The 21,279-nt window shown below is 35.0% G+C and overlaps 1 protein-coding gene and 1 long non-coding RNA gene across 2 annotated transcripts in view; one reads left to right on the forward strand and one right to left on the reverse strand.

Moving 5' to 3' along the window:
- mav (maverick) overlaps window positions 1-11,203 on the forward strand; it is a 55,367-nt gene extending 44,164 nt beyond the window's left edge. Inside the window, exon 3 of the mRNA XM_068350596.1 lies at window positions 3,744-11,203. Coding sequence (XP_068206697.1) covers window positions 3,744-4,600 — 857 coding nt within the window. The 3' untranslated portion in view covers window positions 4,601-11,203. The remainder of the gene's footprint in view (window positions 1-3,743) is intronic.
- LOC137621105 (uncharacterized) overlaps window positions 1-21,279 on the reverse strand; it is a 211,368-nt gene that overhangs the window by 187,131 nt on the left and 2,958 nt on the right. The window lies entirely within an intron of this gene.

Below are 21,279 nucleotides of genomic sequence, written 5' to 3' on the forward strand. Positions count from 1 at the left end.
ATAAAAACTGATGAAAGACAACTAATACAACAAATTCATTTCACTTTATATTTCGTATTCTTTACTGATTCGTTTTACATAAATTACATCCCCAACTCTATCAAGTTACAGTGAGGTATCAGATCTGTGCAACTAACACTGATATCCTATGCAGAGAACCTCGCGTCTCATTTTCTCCTAGTCTTCTTTCCCGGCAGTGTTCTTACAATCGGTGCCAAGAAAAATCCCCAGTCTGCTTGATAACAATACCCGTCTTGATCTCAGTTAGGGGAAAAATACATGATGGCGCGATACGATCGCTGATAATAGATCAGCGCAACGAGGGTGAGAGGAGGAACGGTTTTGGCCGCTTGGGGAAGCCATCTGTCATCCGCACGAGAAACGCCGCCTTCCATCCTTTTCTCCGGAACCACTCACCCCTAAACTTGATATCTCTTCCTTCTGTCCCATCTATATTCTCTCTCTCTCTCTCTCTCTCTCTCTCTCTCTCTCTCCTCTCTCTCTCCTCTCTCTCCTCTCTCTCTCTCTCTCTCTCTCTCTCTCTCGTGCATGTATTTCCTTTTCTTTTGTATCACATCGCATCTTTTCCTATAGTTATATTTCCTGAAACCAAGAACCAGCAAATTACCGTCTAGTCAGGAAAGTCGTTAATCATCTTGGCCAAAATAGGGGATTAGTCCAACAAACTGATCAAGGCTAAATTTGGTAGAGTAATTATTTGATAACTTTACTTATTTCGTTATTATGTAATGTTGCCAATCCGTTTCACCATATGTCTTTCCCCATTCCTCACAAACTTTTTATGTTTTGATGCCCCGTATTCGTTATACACTCCCTCCCCTATCTTTTTTTCCTAACTATTCTTTATACTTATGTAATACAGTTCTCCCTCATTTAACTCCGCACCTTATCTTTTAAATATATTATGAAACAAATTCCCTGTAATTTCCTTCCTTTACTGGGAAATACCATGATGCTGTTCGACATTTTCCCATTTGCCATCTGTCCTTTTCCTGTCAATCTGAACAGCTAATTAATCAAACCGAAGGCAAATACCATAATGCCTTTATATAGTTTCCCATTTACTGTCAGTCCTTTTCTATCACCTACTTTTACCGACTCGATCTACTGTCAATTAAAAAATTTATTCAATAATTACTTAACTGCGCTTACGCCCTCTGTACACTTTATTACATTTATAAAGTTTTCGTAGGCCATGGCTTGTTACGACAGTTTACTCAAATCAAACAAAAAATAAATAAATCTTACATATGGAAACACTAGGGAATGAAACATTATATTTGCACCTTTATTGTGCTACTGTCTTACAGCCAACCTCCCCCACCCACTTCTTACATATGCAAACACCAGCGAACGTAACGGAACCCAGGAACCGCGTCTTTGTTTTGTTCCTCAGCCACACATTTGCCATTAGTCAAACCGACTAATCTCCGGGGTTAATTCATTATCGAAGGCCAATACAAAAGCGGTGTTCGAGCCCAACGCACTCGGATTATTAAATCAGGGTGACAAACACTGCTTGTCCCGGTGACGTTACTAGAGAAATGGGGTCTGGGTCTCGTTTTAACCTCTACTACATAACAGTGGCTCGTATTTGCATTTCTGTCTTTAACTAATTTCCTCAGTGGGGTCTGGGATTATTCTTTTTACACATACTTACAACAAACGTTGTGAGTGACCAGAGTCATTATTAAGACTAAATAAACGAATTGTCATACACTTGACCTATTGCCTTATCCCCCTTTTTAAGGAGCGAGATTTGCAAATATGACTCGATAAATATCGCATATCCAGCTTGAAAACACAATGAAAATGAGAACCTCGAAGTTTTTCCTGATAAGAAAATATACAAACGTTCATACATAAACATAAACAAATGCAAATTTAAGTGGACAGGACTCCGCTGAAATTTGAAAAAAAAAAAAAAAAAAAAAAAAAAAAAACATAGATACGAACTGATGTTAAAACAAGCAACCAATACAAAGTTTGCTCTGGGACTTATCTTATGCCATAAAATTAACCTCCTGCAAACTTGTTTAGCTTAAACTAACCTTTTTATGACGTCACAAATATAAACCAAGACTTCCCCATACCAACATCAACTCTCTCTCTCTCTCTCTCTCTCTCTCTCTCTCTCTCTCTCTCTCTCTCTCTCTCTCTCTCTCTCTCTCTAGCCCTTATCTTTTATCATCCCCATTGAACGACGTTAACTGAGCACTACTTTCAAGCATGATATTGACGCGTGTATTTAAAAAATACGGGTTATTATTATCAGTATCATTATTTCTATTGAAAGTAAAATCTGCATGATGTGAATCTTGAAATGGCCAGGAGTAACGAATAGGATATCCTTATATCATGAATTAAAGATGATTGCAGTATTTAAATAAAAGGACGTTTCAAAAACCTGAACGATAAGTAGATCGCTCAGATTTCGAACCCTGTTTCAACCTAAGTTAAATCAGCGTTGATAAACGATGTATCATAATGAACTCGAGCATTTATATCTATAAGTCACTTTTTTCATCACACTGAGATGCCTAAATAAAACATCTTGTATATTTCGAGGCGCAAGGCAATAATAGGCTGTAATGGAATCTTATTTTAGTATACAACACGCACAAAGACACTACCAAGAAGATATTCAGGCACTTTTCCTATTTCATGTATTTCATCTGATTCGAATTTACATAGCCTATACAAAGTAACATAAATGGGCCCACACAAAAGGTCTTCATTGTTGCAAAAGGCTTTGATGAGTCATGAAGGGGGCAAACCAGCCATAAATATTTAGGTTTAGAAAAGACGACGTAACCCACCAGGCGTCACTGGGAGGTGAGTGCCCAGCCACTAACCCCTCTCTCCTTCTCTCGCTTGCTTATAATAAGCTAACCTGGTAGTTGAGAAAAGAGGGAGGAGGGAAAGCATGATGATATCAATTTAGCATAGATTTATCTAAACTGGTTTATCCGACATAGTCTCAGGTATTGTAAAGAGACAGCAAGCTAAATACTATAAATTTTATATGGATTACGAGAGAGAGAGAGAGAGAGAGAGAGAGAGAGAGAGAGAGAGAGAGAGAGAGAGAGAGAGAGAGAGAGATTTTACATTGTGGAGACATCATTGAAGATAGTTTCCATTCTCTTAATGATTTATGTTATCTTAAATCTACGAAACTAATGTAATCTTCCTCATACTACTATTCCATGCGTCATTTGCAACTTGAGCATCTTCTTTACCTCATCCTCTCACTAGTATTTATAAAGCTAACCAGGGTTAACTAAAAAGTAACCACTTATACCTGTTATAATTGTATGAACTCTCTCTATCTCTCTCTCTCTCTCTCTCTCTCTCTCTCTCTCTCTCTCTCTCTCTCTCTCTCTCTCTCTCTTTCTCTCTCCATCAATCTTGTCCTACCATTTACTATTTCTGATAAAATTAGAATTCCTCCCATACGCTTTAGAGTGAGTCAGCCAGGGACACCTTACTGTGTAAACTATGTTTATTCTAAAACCTCACATTGGAAAATGTTAGATGAAAAACGTTTGGTCACCAGAATACAATGGAGATTTTATTTTGCATTATTGACTTGAAAATAACGTTAGTTACTAAACGAATACAATAAAAAAAATAAGAATGGTTTATTATTTGATAACAATATATCAATAAACTACCTTACTTTGTTGGACGAACAATTAATGAGCATATTTATTCTTCCACAGACGGTCGTGGCCGACGTAGTGCAAAACTGGATGGTCAGATCGTCCACTTCCACGTAGCAGTTCCAGTGCGTCGTGTTTATTCACATGATCTGGATGTCAAGCAAGCAACGTGTCGATTATGGAAGACTGGTGGTCCCGTGCCGGAAGAACCTGGTCATGATACTATTACCGTCAGTGTTTTCAAAATGGATGACGGTGGTCGACGGAGAAGACGACGCAAGCAAGATCCCGTTCTCATCCAGTCACTGAATGTATCTGTGACAGGAGATGAGTGGCTCTCTGTCGACGTGACGGAAGCAGTCAAGGAGTGGGTGAATTCCCCGAAAGGAGAAGCCGGTGTGCTGGTTCAGTGCCCAGACTGCCCTGCTGCTGGGGTAGCAATCCACACAGGTGCCAGCTCTTCCAACACCAGCTATGTCCCGACTTTAGATGTACAAACTCAAGTTGCAGCTGGTCGGAGAGTAAAGCGATCTAAAGAACTTACTCGGGCCACAAAAGCAAAGTGGAGACGACGTGGAGACTGCAGAAACAAACGCAGTGGAAACAGACGATCTCGATGTTGTAGGCGCTCCATGAAAGTTCGATTCAAGGACCTTCCAAGTTTTGACTTCGTCACATCTCCGGAGGAATTTGATGCTTACTACTGCAGTGGAAGATGTCCAGCACGTTTCAATCCCGCAAATGAACATGCTCTTTTGCAGTCCTTATTGAAAATGCAACGTCGGGAAGAAATTCCTCGACCATGTTGTGCACCAACAGCGCTTCAAGGATTGCATATTCTCCATGTCAATGAACATGGAAAGCTCACTACTACTTACTGGAGCGATGTCATTGTCACAGAGTGTGGCTGTGCCTGAGTGTCACAAGCTACACTGTGTATTAGTCCAGTAGAAGCAGCAGCAGAAGACGGGTTGAGTCCCGTTTCGAAGGTTGCCCACAACAAAAGCAGCAGCAGCATTGCAGCAACAGCAGCAGGTGGCCTACACTAGTCACTCCCACTACGCTTCCTGAATCGCCAGGGCCACACCATCAGGTGATCTAGCAAATAAGAAGCAGTGATCCTAAAGGTGTTATGGCACCCTGGTTGCCTCGCCGTGTGCCCCACAATGTGCTCTATGTTCCGGTGTTCCGGTGTTCATGCGTACATGACGGTGTTCCAGACCCGTGTTATCTGTACGTTACTTTGTTCCTCCATACATCGTGGTGTTCCTTAGTTGACTGATTTCCCGCAACAGTACATTCCTCTCCACCAGGCGGGGCTGTGTTGATGTGCAGACAGTGGTACATTAGACCCTCTCTGACCCCATAGTGACCCAAAAAGATTCTTCCAAAATGCCTATCCTCACCCATCCTCTCTCTCTTGTCTGACACAAGCCACATCACTTCGATTCTTAAGGACTCTACCATAAAATTGGAGAGAACTCCATTCCTGCTCAACCTGTTTTTATACTGAACCTTATTCAAATGTTTCAACAAACCCTGAAAGTTTAGCGTTTGTGTTATCTTTATTCTACAGACTTGGAATATTGGACATCGTCAAAATATATTGAGAAATCAGGAAGTAACTGTGGAATCTACAGCTGGTTTTGTAGATTGCTACTCTGAGTCGTTGTTTAACCAAAACCTATGGCTAGTAATAGAGTTCCTGTGTTTTGCAATTGTAATGATCCATCCTGTTAGTGCCAGATATCTCTCTATTATTATCACTTTTATGCTGTACAGTCATTTTGGAGCTTTTTGCTACTTTTCTACCGCTTTCTTACAAGTAAACCCAGATTCCAACCAGGCTTAGCTTTACATTTACAACTTCTGTTCTGTAATGCTAAGCTTTCGTTTTATAATTCCAATGAAAAAAAGAAAGTCATGAAACTGCCTTGTTCTGTCAGGCCATCCCTTCCAAATCTTGCAGATCCCCTCTCGGTACCCACCCATCCCTCTCATTTCACATTTTCGAAATTACCAGAATCTACTCGTGTCCCAAACAAACTTCACACCATCCCCTTCCTTCCTAACCTGATCCAGATCACCTACTACTTATCCACCTTCCCTACAGTCATGATGGGGTCGGTGTAGCCTTTTAGTTCTCATGTTTGATGTTGTACTCAAACTGCATTGTGATGTGGCTATTAGTTCTTCAAGACGTGACTTTTTATTTAGCATCATGTGACTAACTTTAATTGTGATGTGACAATTATTTTGGAGATGAGATTCAATAGTGTTTTTGCTATGGGATGTAACTATTCACTGACAAACAACTCGAAAATAAATTCTCCTCATTGGAACAAAAATATCTCAGTACTGAAGGTGGCAGTAAAAAAAAATAATTGCTGGTGTTGTAGAAGGATGTTGCATTCCATATCAAAATGGTTAGATTTTCGTGACAAAGCTACTATTAGTTATTTTTTTCTGTTGTGCCGTGAGCATTAGATGTTCTCGATACATGACTATTATTTCTCCATGATGTAACTATTTACTCAGTTTATACTTTTATATGGAAACGGGTGTTCTGATGTCATGATTTATGTCGAAATGACGTCATTGCTTCAAAGTGACGTCGGAGGCTTCATGATGTCGCAGTGGCCGTGTGTGTGAGTGTGTGTGTGCGTGTGCGTATTTATGTCGTCACCACATAGCCACTGTTATGCTAATGTTAAATCTATTTTATTCTGAGCAGTATTGATTCCATGTATTAAGTGTTCGTTGTCTATCTGTGATAAGTGTGCATAATGATTTACCATTTTTTTTCCTCAACCAATTTAACATTGGTCGTCTATGAATACTGTCAATAACTAGACTCAGTACAGACTTTATTCAGTGTATATTAGTATTCCATATGATAAATGATTACATGATAGGTTTAGATTTTACCAATATGTACTGTAGGCTTTCAGAGTATTCGAATTCTCGTATTATCAGCTTTTATAATGCTCTGGATTACTGTCTTAGAAATGTGTGGATATAAAAAGATATTAATTTGGGCTCCGTCTCTGAGGCTTGGCGTTAGCTTCTTTTTTAATCATTACAGACAAACAAACACTCACCAGTAGCTAACGAAAGGCTCCAGAGACTTCTTTCTTCGTTTGCCTATGAATCACCTAGGTCTTCAGTTTCCTTTTGGTGTTTTCGTTTGGATGTCAGCAACGTATCAAGATGTAGTTTCAATGCTAATGTCAACCAATGGTAATAGTTCGACGGCACGTCAGTGACTGACTTGCCGTTTCGTTGCATGTAACCCTTGTGCATGTACAGATGTTCAAAATACATATAAATGCAGAGATGAAGCAGCTTTACTCAGATGTACACAGACAAACACACATACACATAAAGACGAGACAGCTCTCACACCATAGTAGGAAATTGTCTCAATGTCATAAAACTCAAGATTCGTAGGATTTTAGAATCATGCAGTGTATAAGGACCCTTACGCGGTTGCAGTTCGGAGGGGTGTTGGATGATCAACCTCCTATAGATCATTTATGAGGTTTCAAACGCTTCCCCTTTTGGCATCTTGCATACTTGGAGATGAAAAGAAAATCAAGTTTATTAACCTTCATACTATCATGAGCACATCAAATGGTCAGCAGAAGCAGCACCAGGATGCTTTGGCACATTAGCTTACGCACCTGTTTTTATTAACTTGAAAAAGAGCTCCATCAAGTTGGTGTGCACTTATGAAGTATACATGTGTATATTCATGCATATTTATGCATACCAGATATATGCTACACAAAGAAACACATGAGTCTACATATATGTGTGCAATGAATTGATACTGATTAAATCGGCATTAAGAAACACACACATGATAAACAGAAAGATTTCTCGGCATCTAAACATACCACCAGCTTTGGATCCTGCCGTCAGTATAGAACACGCTAAGATTTATAGAGCGGTGATTGCCACTCTTCAAAGTAAAAAAAAAAAAAAAAATAAATAAATAAATAAAGCTGCTGAATTATGGTGCAGTTTCATTATTATATGAAACCAAAATTATTTATGTTTTAATTTGTAATAATGCCACTAGAGACAAACAACTGTTAGGAGACTTATCATTTTTATTTATTACGGATAACTTTTGTTTACTTCTAACAAACTTCTGCCAAAGCTGAACTTATAAGGCAAAATATTAACCGACAGCATCCATTAAATAGATTATGGCAAGTGGTTTATTTATCATAGGACCTTATACTATGGTATGCCTTGCTAATGTCAATTATTTCGTTTAACTTCATTTTCAGAGGACGTTTGGAAAAATAATCATAGATCTCCCATCGGATAAATTTAACCAATCTAAAAGTATATTTACCTCACTTTTATCATATTTGATTAAATAAAAATAACACTGATTCACTTCTTCTACATTCGGCAGTCTTAGGATAGGCATTTACTTTATGAGGTCTCAGCTAGCAGACTTCAAAAAGTATCATCTCCTTTCCCGATCGTGTTTTGTTAGGTACTACCTGCTTTATCATCCCTACCTCATTTGAGGAATGAGATGTTTTAAATTAGCATTCGAATCAAGTCAATCAAACTTGGTCCACTCGGAAAAGTATCCCTTTAACTTTTGTTACACTCGACAAATCCAACATAACATCCGCCTCACTTCAAATCTAAACAAAACTAAAATCAGTCACAAACAAAACTATAATAATTCAGATTATCAAAATCAGTTTTCCTACAATTATCGCTCTTAAATTAGCAATCACATTCAGACCCCAAAACAGCATCCACATCTGTCTAATCTAGTGATTTTAAGTGCATCTGAACTTTATCATCATCCGTTCAGCTTTGGCAAAAAAAAAAAAGAAAAAAAAATAGTTCAGGAATACGTATTCAATAACGAAGATACTCATATATTTCTGATATGAAAAATTCATTTTCACTGTTGATTAGTTCTGAGCATTTTAGAATAGTAACAATTTCATAATGATCGGTTTAGAGTTCAAAGACTTAGCAGCAGTTAAGTCAAAGATATATACACAGTTTTTATATATACTTGTGTGTAATTGTGGACATACATGTACGCATGTGAATGTGTTTACATCAAATACACAAACATATCAACACGCATGCATACATATGCACATAAATACACGCAAATATATGTACACTGCACACAATGCTATTAGGTAATAAAAAGTAGTAACTTTATCGAGGCAACACTTCTGTATTTAGATATGCACTGAAGAGCCGTGTAAAAGATTAATCTTTTACACAAATGTTTCAGAGCATTTTAGTGATTGTGTATGACTAGCAGTCGTAAAAGGAAACAGAAGTAGCTGTAAAAGGTGTATGGTTTTGTACACTCAAAAGATTTTGAACAGTAACCTTGTGAAACCTGGATATGTATCGTATAGGCAACGTTTTTCAGTTCTATTATCTTATTTTCTTTTCCTTGTGTAAATATGAAAAATTCACCTTTCTGCTTAGACTCTGATCTTCTACCCGTTAGACATAAACACTTTACAATATTAATAATATATGAGATAAAGTCAGTCTTGAACATCCATATCTGTCATAGAATTTAGGAGGCAGTGCACGCCTCTTAGAAAGGAAAAATCGTATTTAGGACAAAGTCTGTTTTTGTCTCTCATTTCGGTTGAACATGTCGGTAAAAAAAACCTGTCAACTACTCAAGCCACATACGAGAACATTCGTGGTATTGACTTAAAAACAAACATTATAATACAAAAATAGCTTTTTAGTTAGGGAGTTGCTATCATTTAGCAAATGGAAGCTGTTCTGAAACTCACTATCGCACGTGATCGTTTGTTATCTGGCATCATTGGTCAAAGAGAAATATTGTATATTAGTTGGTATTAAGGATCCAACATCTTCGTTGGTTTCAATGGTCTACCGTGAATTTCTTCGAGGAAGAGATAATTATAAGCTCTTTTTGGAGTTGCAGAGGTTTTCTGGAAGTTAGTGCTGATGATTGAACACACTTCTTGTAACTGACATCAGTGGCACAAGGACAATTTTGTTTTAATGGCCTATCGATGATTATACTTGAAGTTAGTTTTCATTTAATATCAATAACAAAACCCCTGATCTTAGGGAGATGATATCAATGATCAAACCAGAGTTAATTTAAGAATTGGAAACAATTGCTAGGCAGATGCCCTTTAGCCCGCTGGTTTTAGTTGCATATTTAAATCTTACTTGGAAGATGATATCAATGACCAAGCTGAAATCTTTAAATTGGTTTTGGATATCCCTTGTTACAGTATTTCCGAAGTTCTCTGGAAATAATCTTTAAGAATTCGAAATCTACAGGCCAAGAATTTTCATGGTTGAGCATATCAAGCAAGTGAGTGCTTACTGTGCATAAAATATTTTTGGAGATCTGCTATAATTGCAATTCCTTTAATAACCCATCCGATACCAGCATTTCACGAAAGTTCTTTTAGAATAGAAATAATATCTTTCAAGTTCTTATAGAAATATTTTTTTCACCTAAAATGCTAGCATGATAAAAAATATATATTAATTCCAATCCTCTGTTTGTTCCTGACTGTTTAAGGATGCAGATACTGAAGTCCTTTGGGACACTGAATCTACACTTAAGCTCTTCACCTAGAAAGTAAGATATAAAGTAGTTATGTGTACTTCAAAAAAAGTTCTGTCAATAGAACTGACTTCCAATATGTGTGGATTTACAAGTCCTTTTTGAATGATCGCTATCCAGCGGCTTGGTTCAGGAGCCCCTGTACTATCCTTGACAGCAGATTTAACTAGAGTTGAGTTTGGCCCTTATCGCCCTGTTCCCCAGTGACTTCTTTGGTAACCAACACCATTCCTACTCCCCTGTGGACAAGACCTTCCTTGGATTAAACTCAAATGTCCTTCTGGGATCTCCTGAGTCTCCCCAGGAGTACCCCAGGGTACTATTTTTTTTTTTACGCTCATACCCTAACCTATTCTTTCTTTTAGCATGCTGTTGTGGCTGGGTGTGGGACGGTACTCCATGTCATGGTCTCCTGTGCAGGGCAGTGGGTATTAAAGGTTCTTTTGGGTAGTGCTAGGGCGGGAGTATGTTGAAATACTGGCAGGGCGATGCCAGGTCACATTTGACAAATCTTAAGTCGGGGAAAGAGGTATTAGCCTGGCAACATGTAGGATGAGTTTCACCGCCCGCCAGGCTACAAAGGGTCGACAGCTGGCGGGCCCGGCAAAGAATTGATTCCTGTGATAGTGTCCCTAGTCATAAGGCACGGTGGCTTTGAAGTTTCCTTCTTCCTTGTAAGGCTCCTACTCCCCTTTCTTCGCCTTTTACTCGTATTTTTCACCTTGGGTGCTTCTACATATCTTCCTAATCTGGCTAATGATACTTGCGCTCTTACATATCTTCAAACACATCTGCATCTACTGTTGTTAACCGAACACCAGATCACTTCAGAGACTAACATATTTTTTTAGGAAGTACGTCTTAAAAAAAAACCTTTAAGTACCAAAATAAACATATCACATATTAACAATGACACTTTTGGCTTCTGCCATAAATGACTTAAACATATTCCTTTAATTCAAAAACTACCTTGGTCTCTGAGACCTCTAATGTCATTTTGTTCTTGATGCTGTCATTTATACCCACTTCTGCCACCAGAAAAGGCGCCGGTCAAGAAAAGAAATTTCCGTCATTTGAGATTCAGTCTTTTCTTCCTAATCAGGATCCTTTTGACTTTAACCAGAGTAATTGAAGCCCAAGATATTGGGTCACTTGGAAAAATATCTTCCTTTGATGATTTTTTTATGTATGTTCTTATTTATTCTAACATCAATGCTACTGGCTGTTCCTATTAATCCACATAGAATCAAACCATTATGTTTGTATATAATCTAATGTGCTATGTTCTGAAGAAAATATTTATGTGAACCAGAATTTTTATCCATATGTTATTTTACCGCACTGTCTGAATAAATGAATGTAAAAAAACACTCCCAAAAGGATGTGTATATATAATTCATATGTCTATGTATATGAACGTACATGTATACAAACATAAAGTACATACACACGAGTGTGAAATTATGCTTGTATGTATGCATGCTTATGTAGGCTTGTGTGCACATATATACATACATTAATACATCTATGTGTAAATTATGTATTTGTATATATTTATATATATATATATATATATATATATATATATATATATATATATATATATATACATATATGTATATATATACATATATATTTATATATACATATATATATATTTATTTATATGTATATTTATATGTGTATATATATATACATACATACATACATATATATATATATATATATATATATATATATATATATATATATATATATATATATATATATGCCATCAGTCGAACGAAGGAAACTAATACCCTTTTCTAAGAATAACCACTATGATGGAATTAATCATTTCTATGCCACTTGTGAAGATACACCAATCGGTTATATTTGCATAAACTTACTTGATAGTCAATTGCACTTGTGTTATACGTATGCCTTTGACTTTTCCTAGTCAATAGAATATATCCCAACTTGACATACCCATACCTAACTAAACCTATGATGCAGCATTCTACCTGTCCAGAGGGTTTCACTCACTTCTGTCCCCCTTCACCTGTTACAACTGGCATATGAAAATGATTTTTTTTTTTTTAACAAAAGGAGGGGGTTAACGGCTGAGTATACGTCAATGATCAATGTGCATTGCACGAGGCGGTCTATAATCAGACTATATATATATATATATATATATATATATATATATATATATATATATATATATATATATATATATGTGTGTGTGTGTATATATATATGTATATATATATATATATGTATGTGTATATATATACATATATATATATATATATATATATATATATATATATATATATATATATATATATGTACAGTATATATATATATATATATATATATATATATATATATATATATATATATATATATATATATATATATATATATATAGATACATATACATATATTTATATATACATATATATACATATATATAGATACATATACATATATATGTATATATATATGTATATATATATATATATATATATATATATATATATATATATATCAGTACGTATATGTAAATGTAAATATTTAGGAAATACCGGTGGATGTGTACATATGATCTGAGACTTATATACATTAACCTATAACGAAACAGAGAATCCATTATTATAATAGAAACTGTACACCATTTATTCAGATATGTTGTCTTGTGAGTCAGGTGGATGTACCGCGCATATTGTGATGCTTAGTGATGCTATAGTGTGTTACTAGAATTGTGATTTATTATTAATTATGATTATTTTTCATCACTGTAATTATAATTATCATTATTACTATCATCATTATTTATGAGACGACGCTGTACATACTTTAATTTGCTATTAATCCATTATTCAGGTTGTATATGTTGGCACAAATCGTACCGTAAGAACTTCTTTCCAAAGACAGTCAATACTGCTTCCTGTTATAATAAAAGTATTTTTGTATATTAATCTACATAAAAATACATTAAAATGATGGACCTAGTTCTCCTTCATTTAATCCTAGTTTTGCAATGAATCCTTATGTATTATTTTTGGTAGCTGTAGATTAGAATGTTTTTGTGCTTTAAGTACCGCAAACTTCGTACTAAATGGTGGTCAATTTGTATTAGAGCAATTTGCTGTAAGTAGACAATACCAATCTATAAGGACAGGGAAGAGACAAGCAGAAAATTAACATTATGAACTTATCATTCATATGTATATATGTAAATGCATCCATAAGTTAAGTTAATTCAACATTCCACTTATATAATTATAATGTAAATTTATCCCTAATCCAAAGTTATGTCAAAAAAGTGAATACACCTCTACAGTATTTGGAAGTCACATAAGGCTTATAGTATATGAAGTAGCGCAGTGCAATTATGTCTGCATTATTTCAGTATAATATTTTTTGACAATTTTGCCCCCCTTTATTACTAAATGATTTTGAAGTCACTTGTTATTCAATATGTTTCCCCACAGCATTGTAAATTCTTGTCAACGAACATAAAGAAAAAAGCTATGCCCTAAACAGCAAAGAGCAAATCATTAAAAAAAATAAACTTTGCATAAGCAGCGCCTTAGTTGTCAGGTCTTCCGGTAACAACCCTAGAGTAGTTAGTAAGTCGAAAGTTCTACGCAAGTCAAAAGCTCTTTGTTTCTATTCAATGGGGGAAATTCAAGGATTCAGACCCAATTCTTCAACCCTTATTATTTGGTATTGTCTCCTCATAGGAATACTATTTATTTCCCTGTTGGTCCATCTGCACTTCTCATATCAATGATTAAACTTTAAAAAAAGTGTCTCAGTGAAGAGGGCATATCATTTCATTATATGAATATTCATTATTATCGATGTATTATACAAAGGTAGCGACATACAGGGGCAGACGTTTCAGAGTATATCAGAGTTTAAAGCTATTGAATATACAGTATATAAGTCTAAGAATTTTTATACATGCATATACATACATGTATACAATTTGTTACGCCTTAGCTCAACCGAGCGAGGGCAAACATACCATATCAGGTTTGCTTATCATTATTATAGTAATTTATGAGAACTTCCGATGTGCAATGTGCCTTGGGCTCATTGGCAATATAAATTAATCGAATCTGGAACTGACGCTGAAATCCTGCATCATACAAAGTGCATCTTACTTGAAATAACTGATGTAAACAACGTTTCAGTGTGTGTCACTAACAATAATGGCATGTATTTTGGGCATTGTTTCAACGGATTCCTTTGACTGCCTACAAGAATATGCCTTTGTATGATGCTACTCTCAGCCTGGCCAAAATTCTTAAATACCACTGAAACTAAGAATGCTTTCACTCTCCAATGCTGGCAGAGAAGTTGAAGTCTCAGAATTCAAAACATTTTACGTCTATGAAAACTTACTTCATTATGTCTGATGAATATTTTTATTATCTTTTGGTTGTTTCAAATACCTTATGTTTACCTTACATTAAATAAGGCCATGAAATAAACATTTGACTGAGTATATTTTCTTCAATCAACTTCAAAATCAGGGAAGACTAGCAGTTTCTTTTTTTCGTGTCAGCATTAGATGGAACATGATCTTATCTCCAAATATCCCAAGAGTCCTTTACCTTAGAAACAATTATTTTTGTTATACTGTTAGTTATAAGATTATGTCCCTGTATGTCTACCTAGATGGGTATATAACTATATTTTACATAAAAAAAACTTCTATTAATAAAGGAAATTGTAATATAGTTATCCTCTTGAGATGAAGTTTCTTGTTATTTTGCATTATTTCATACTTAAAGAAAAATTAATTTATTTAATTAATATACAGCTTCCTTACATTACACTACAACCACTATAAACTTGCATTACTATTTCCATCGAATTATTTTGTCATTTCTAAATTAGATTTTTCTAAACCGATTAACAGTGAAACTATGGAGGAGCGAAATGCGAATAGCCCGAGGGAGAGAATTAAGGCGTGAATTTATATATTCAAAGTTTCCATGCATAATTCATTATTACCAAATATTTCTATTTTTTTTTTTGTCCACTTTTCAAATGGGAACAAGGAGACTCCTTTCCAAAACACAAGGTAACATATCACATACCGTAACTTTTTTTTTTTTTTTACTTCGAATACAAATGATTTTACAGAATTTTGCATAGATGATCATTCCAACCAAGATTTCCTTAACTATCATCTAGTTGAATTGGTCAACATAATCCTGATTTTGTTTCTTAAATAAACACACACATGAATAAATTAAGCTCCGAATAAAAGGACTCCATTTCCTATAAATTACCACTCTTCACTTGTCTTACAACCAAGCATTTAAAAATATTTTTATGGAAACAGTTCATCTCATTCATTGCCGTTCTCAAATACAGTAATAAACAACTTTAGCCCCAGTGTATACAAAAGTATTTTCCCCTCTGATGAAACTTCATGTGATTGAAGTAAAGTCTCTCAGGTCTTTTGAATTTTAAGGGTTTGATGTCGAATATTGAATGAGGTATTTTATCTCCAGTTTCTAAGGCTTACATCAGTTTACGTCATTCAATTCCAAAGGTTTGAAAGTAGTTCCAATAGGATATAGGTACAACTAACTCGGTTTTCCAATACTCTCTCACGCATACAAACACCTATTCACATACACAAACACATGCACACGGACATATATACAGTAAGTATATATATATATATATATATATATATATATATATATATATATAATGTTTGTGTGTATGTGTATATATAAGTTTATGAACATAAAAGCGTAAACAACCAGGCTCTCATAATCTCAAGAGGATAAATGATGTTTTAGAATTGGCAACCATATGGAAAAAATGTTTAAAAAGAATTATTTTGTAAAAGATTCAACTCGGATAATATATCGCGTTTTATTAACTTGTGTTTCACTCCAAACCTTTCATCCCTGTTCCCACTAGAATTTAGATAAAGGCAATTCAGAGTCATTTTAAAAACCTCAAGCATTTGCAATGTATCAACTGATGCTGCGATGTCAGGTGATGTTTGCCTAATCATTCAACCAGATATCAAAATAAGTACACAAAGGACGAACATACCTAATCAGTATAATCAGTTATATAAAAACCATAAATACAAAGATAAGATGACTCTTTAGAAATGATGCTTCAAATAGCCTAAAAAAAAAAAAAAAAAGAAAAAAAAAAAAAAAAAAAGAAAACTAGAGGTTCTGGTCTTAAGAGCAAAGACAAAATAAAATACCTTTATGAAGTGATCGAAATAAATTTAACAGAATAGAAAAAAAAGAAAAAAAAAAACGTAAAATCTTTTCGAGTTCCTTATTTCTGAATCCTAAAGTATACAAGTGTAGAAGCATCTACAAGGAAAATATCATCAACCAAAGCTAAAGATGGTTTCGGGTAAGTAAATAAAAGCAATAATAAAAGCAAAAAAAAAAAAAAACCACAAACTAAACCCGTTACATTCTATGATACCGAAGAATGTTGGAGGTCCATGACTACAAATAATAAACACATATCTGCAAGAATTCCGATACTTATAAACGAAAATACATAATACATAGCAACATAAGTTATCACAAATAATAGAGGGCAAATAAAAGAGCAAAATAGTTTTGTATCTTAATTTAGATAATCAAGAAATCCATGTATCCAAATAAAAAAAAAAAATATATCCGCTTTAGAGGTAAGTACAAAACAACAACATCATTTCATAAACAAAATCTAAAAGTAACGACAACAAGAGTCAAGAACAGCATAAAGGCGTAGGAAACATATAAAAGAATAAAGTAAACCTCATATCGAGGAAGGAAGGCGACAAAAGAAAAAAAAAACGCTTAGGACAGAAGATTGAGGCTAGAGGGGCAAGAATCAGAGAGAAGGAAATAAGTCACCAAACTGAACTCTGGGTAGCAAAACCAACACGGTGTCATTTTTCTGTCATTTAGATAAGGACAGTATCAGAAGTTTCGGGAAAAAAAAGAAACAAGGTCACTAGGCACATCTCAAAAGAGAGAGAACACAAACTGAAATAAGCCTATTTCCCTTAATATCAGTGTCCCATTTTATATACTATTCATTTTAAGGATGGGGCCATAATACATAGCAGTAGCCTACATCGAGCCCGTAGAACATAAAAAGAAATATTATTATTATTATTATTACTATCCAAGCTACAACCCTAGTTGGAAAAGCAAGATGCTATAAGCCCAGGGGCTCCAACAGGGAAAAATAGCCCAGTGAGGAAAGGAAATAAGGAAATAAATAAATGAAGAGAACAAATTAACAATAAATCATTCTAAAATAAGAAACAACGTCAAAACAGACATGTCATATAATAAACTATCAACAACATAAAAACCAAATATGTCATAAATAAACTATAAAAAGACTATGTCCGCCTGATCAACAAAAAAGCATTTGCTCCAACTTTGAACTTTAGAAGTTCTACTGATTCAACCACCCGATTAGGAAGACCATTCCACAACTTGGTCACAGCTGGAATAAAACTTCTAGAGTACTGCGTAGTATTGAGCCTCGTGATGGAGAAGGCCTGGCTATTAGAATTAACTGCCTGCCTAGTATTACGAACAGGATAGAATTGTCCGGGGAGATCTGAATGTAAAGGATGGTCAGAGTTGTGAAAAATCTTATGCAACATGCATAATGAACTAAGTGTAAAAGAGAAACAGTACGAGATCTCATGCAAGATGAAAGAGATAAAAGACGGTATTCTATTTCTTAAGAAAAATTGGGCTATGGAATTTTGGAAATACACTACTTTAAGGCTATGAAAGATTAAACAAACTGAACAGAGCAAATTGTGCCACTAGTTCCTCATTGTAAAAGAATACAGAGCTCTTAAACACAGATGTTGGGAGTTTTCAAGGGGTAAGTTTTAATCTTAAAAATAGATCCAAAATCTAATCAGGAGAAATATGATGCTATAGAGATCCCTTCCTTCCTTATGCAAAGTTCGAAGGGACGGACCGTTTATCTAGCCCAGTACAAGGCGTGAAGATGAAGTGGGTCCAGCTAGAACACATTCTTATATTGCGTCCAGGCTTATTGTCACCAATGCCCATTTAAAACTGTGAGAAGCATCTTGAAATTACACAAATTAAACATACGTCGAAACAGTTTTTTTTTTTTAACAAAGGTAAATTTAAGAATGAAAACAGCTACTTTAATCTTTATGAAATTGTTTCCCTGATTCAGAGGGCCGAGTTTGCAGAACAGGTTTGAGTAGCCATACTCAGTCGGATATCTCCAACAAAAACACCTTTAGAAGGATGCCAAAAGTATCATCCTAAATGTTTCTTATAAGACAAACAGGAAGTAACTGGACTGTTTTTTCCCAGTAAACAATATCAAAGTGCAATCATCAGATGAATTTGTGTTGTGTATGGTCACTCCTAAGGCGATGGCATGTTTATTTTTTTTTTTTTTTTACAGGAGGTGACTGGATGCACCAACTTTAAAAGCAGATCCAAGATGACAATGAAAGTGCTGTAATGCGACATTCTTTAGACATAGGCTATATTGAAAAAAAAAAATTAAGTAATACAGGAAAAAAATATATCGAAATAATTTACTAGACATACATAATAGTAAAAACTCACTTCCCATTTCCATTCCGTTCACGTTCATATCAGGTAATTTGTTTGGTAAAGAAGATGAAAAATAAATGTGGCGCCTTTCCTTCTTTCACGGCAGTCGAAATAAGATCAACAAAGTTACGCCAACTAAGTTAGACCAAGTCTGCCCCCGCCAGTCCACCCAACCTACGTAGTCCCGCTTACAAAAAGAAAAAAAAAAGAAAAATCTTCCATTCGCTTCAAAACTTTTACCGTTTATATCTTACTGATATCATTTATCTTTCACTTTATCATCGTTTGAGCAATACATCTTGAAAGTTTAAGAATCGAACATAAATGGTGAATTGATTTATAAAACAATAAAACGTTTGAAGGATCGAAAACTGGCGTACAGGACTATCATTTATCAAGCCAAGGCATCATACTGAACACCAGTATGTACAATAGAAAAAATACTTCCACAAAACTCTCAACAATACAAAATAAAGTCAAATTGACCCCCACAGTCAAAAGGTATGCTCTTCCCTTTGTTGTATAACAGGGAGATGTGCGGCTCTTAAACGAGTCTTTTTTTATATATAAAAAAAAAACTACAACTAATATTTCCTCTTGACGAAATATAGGAATACTTTCATTATTGATTTGCTGGGTGTCCCAAACCCAATAGTGTAGTTTATATTTTACAAATGCACTAATAATGGACGGTTATCAATAACTGGCCTATAAAACTTATAAATCTAGATATCAGAGAGAAAAAATAATCAACATTGTGGAAGTTGTTGTTGTTGTTAAGGAAAGTGGGCGTTAAGTGACACGGGTTCATGTTCCTCAAGTATTAAAATTAAAAAAGAAAAGAGTATGAAAGGAAACAGTTTGAATTAGGAAGAATAAATGTTCAATGTTTTTGGTTATAAAGATAAACAGGACGACTAATAAGCAAAATAATACGAAGAAAGACAATGCAAGACTATTTAAACTGAAAGGAATAGGTCGAACTATATTACGAAAGAAAAAAAAAATGCGTCTACAAGTCAGAAGGGATCGTTTTCCCGCCAGGCCGCTACGGGCTGTTCTTTTACCTCCTCATAAGTTTTCACAAATATCGGGTTTCATTAATTCCATGATTTTGGTAAATTCTGGTATTCAAAGAAAGTTTATAATAACATGTTTAACTTATGCTGAGTGTAATCTAAACCAATTTGCGTTAAAATGTGTGAAAAATTACAAAATTACAAAGCGTGCATCCGAAAACAAGCTGCTGTCGTTGACTTCGGCGGATTGTGTTATTAAATTCAGACTTACCAAGACGATTCTTCATAATATATTTATTCTTTCACATTGTTTATTGACAAATCATATATCTGATGGAGAAATATAGGTTAATAAATAAGTTTCGATTCACATTACTTGGTGATTATTCGAGAACAATGAAGGTGTTCGGACAAAAATACTTCCGACCAATCAGGTATCAGGAACCTTTCAGAGCTAAAAGGGCACCCCTGTGAGTCAGTGCAAATATGCACCGCTATAGAAAAAAAATAGATTATAGTACTACACCTGGTGATAGACTACTAACTACTCACAGTATATCCCAGAGATAGTCCTTGAAATAATTATAGAAAGCTGAAAGTAGAATACTAAAATCTTCGTATGAGTGTCGAAAATCAAAGGAAACTTGTCATTACCTCATTACAGGCAGACATTTAATGCAATTGCCCTTCTTTGGGCAAATGAAAAGGGATGACTAAAATACCAAGGATCACAAGACCTTCATATTGATTAACCCTTAACATTTTTCTTTTTTTCATTTTACTAACCATAAACACAACTGTAGGTCACGCTGACTGATAAATTAACATTTACCAAGACTGGGAAAGTTCGGGACTGTCTGTCATCCACATGTCTGAGTGTGAGAAAACGTTGGGCTAGGATTGGGAAACATGCCCACAATATGATGACGGAGTATCAGGTGGGAGTATACAACACCAGACTTTAAACCTCTATAGAGAATATGGACAGACAAAACCGGTAGGGGAATATTAGTAACGTCGGTAGAGCAAAAGACTTGACAAACTGATCGAGTTACACAATTAAATTGTTTTAAAGAAATAAGGATATCAATTCTTGATATACGACTCCGACTAACCGTTATCAAAGTAAAGTATTTTCAGTTTTTTTTCCCTCAATCTTTTAACCACATTCTGCTAAAGATAGGTCAGGTTTGACTTGGAATAACAATAATCAGCTAGAAGCTGTTGATCAAAGAGTTCGTGCTTCAACTTCCTTCAACTGAAAAGGAATAAAATGTGCCCATAGAAGAAACCATCTCTGGTATAACCCTGAAATGAAATTGGTGGCTTAAATCAAT

Source organism: Palaemon carinicauda, chromosome 27 (genome assembly GCF_036898095.1).
Source record: "Palaemon carinicauda isolate YSFRI2023 chromosome 27, ASM3689809v2, whole genome shotgun sequence".
Classification (NCBI taxonomy): Eukaryota; Metazoa; Arthropoda; class Malacostraca; order Decapoda; family Palaemonidae; genus Palaemon; species Palaemon carinicauda.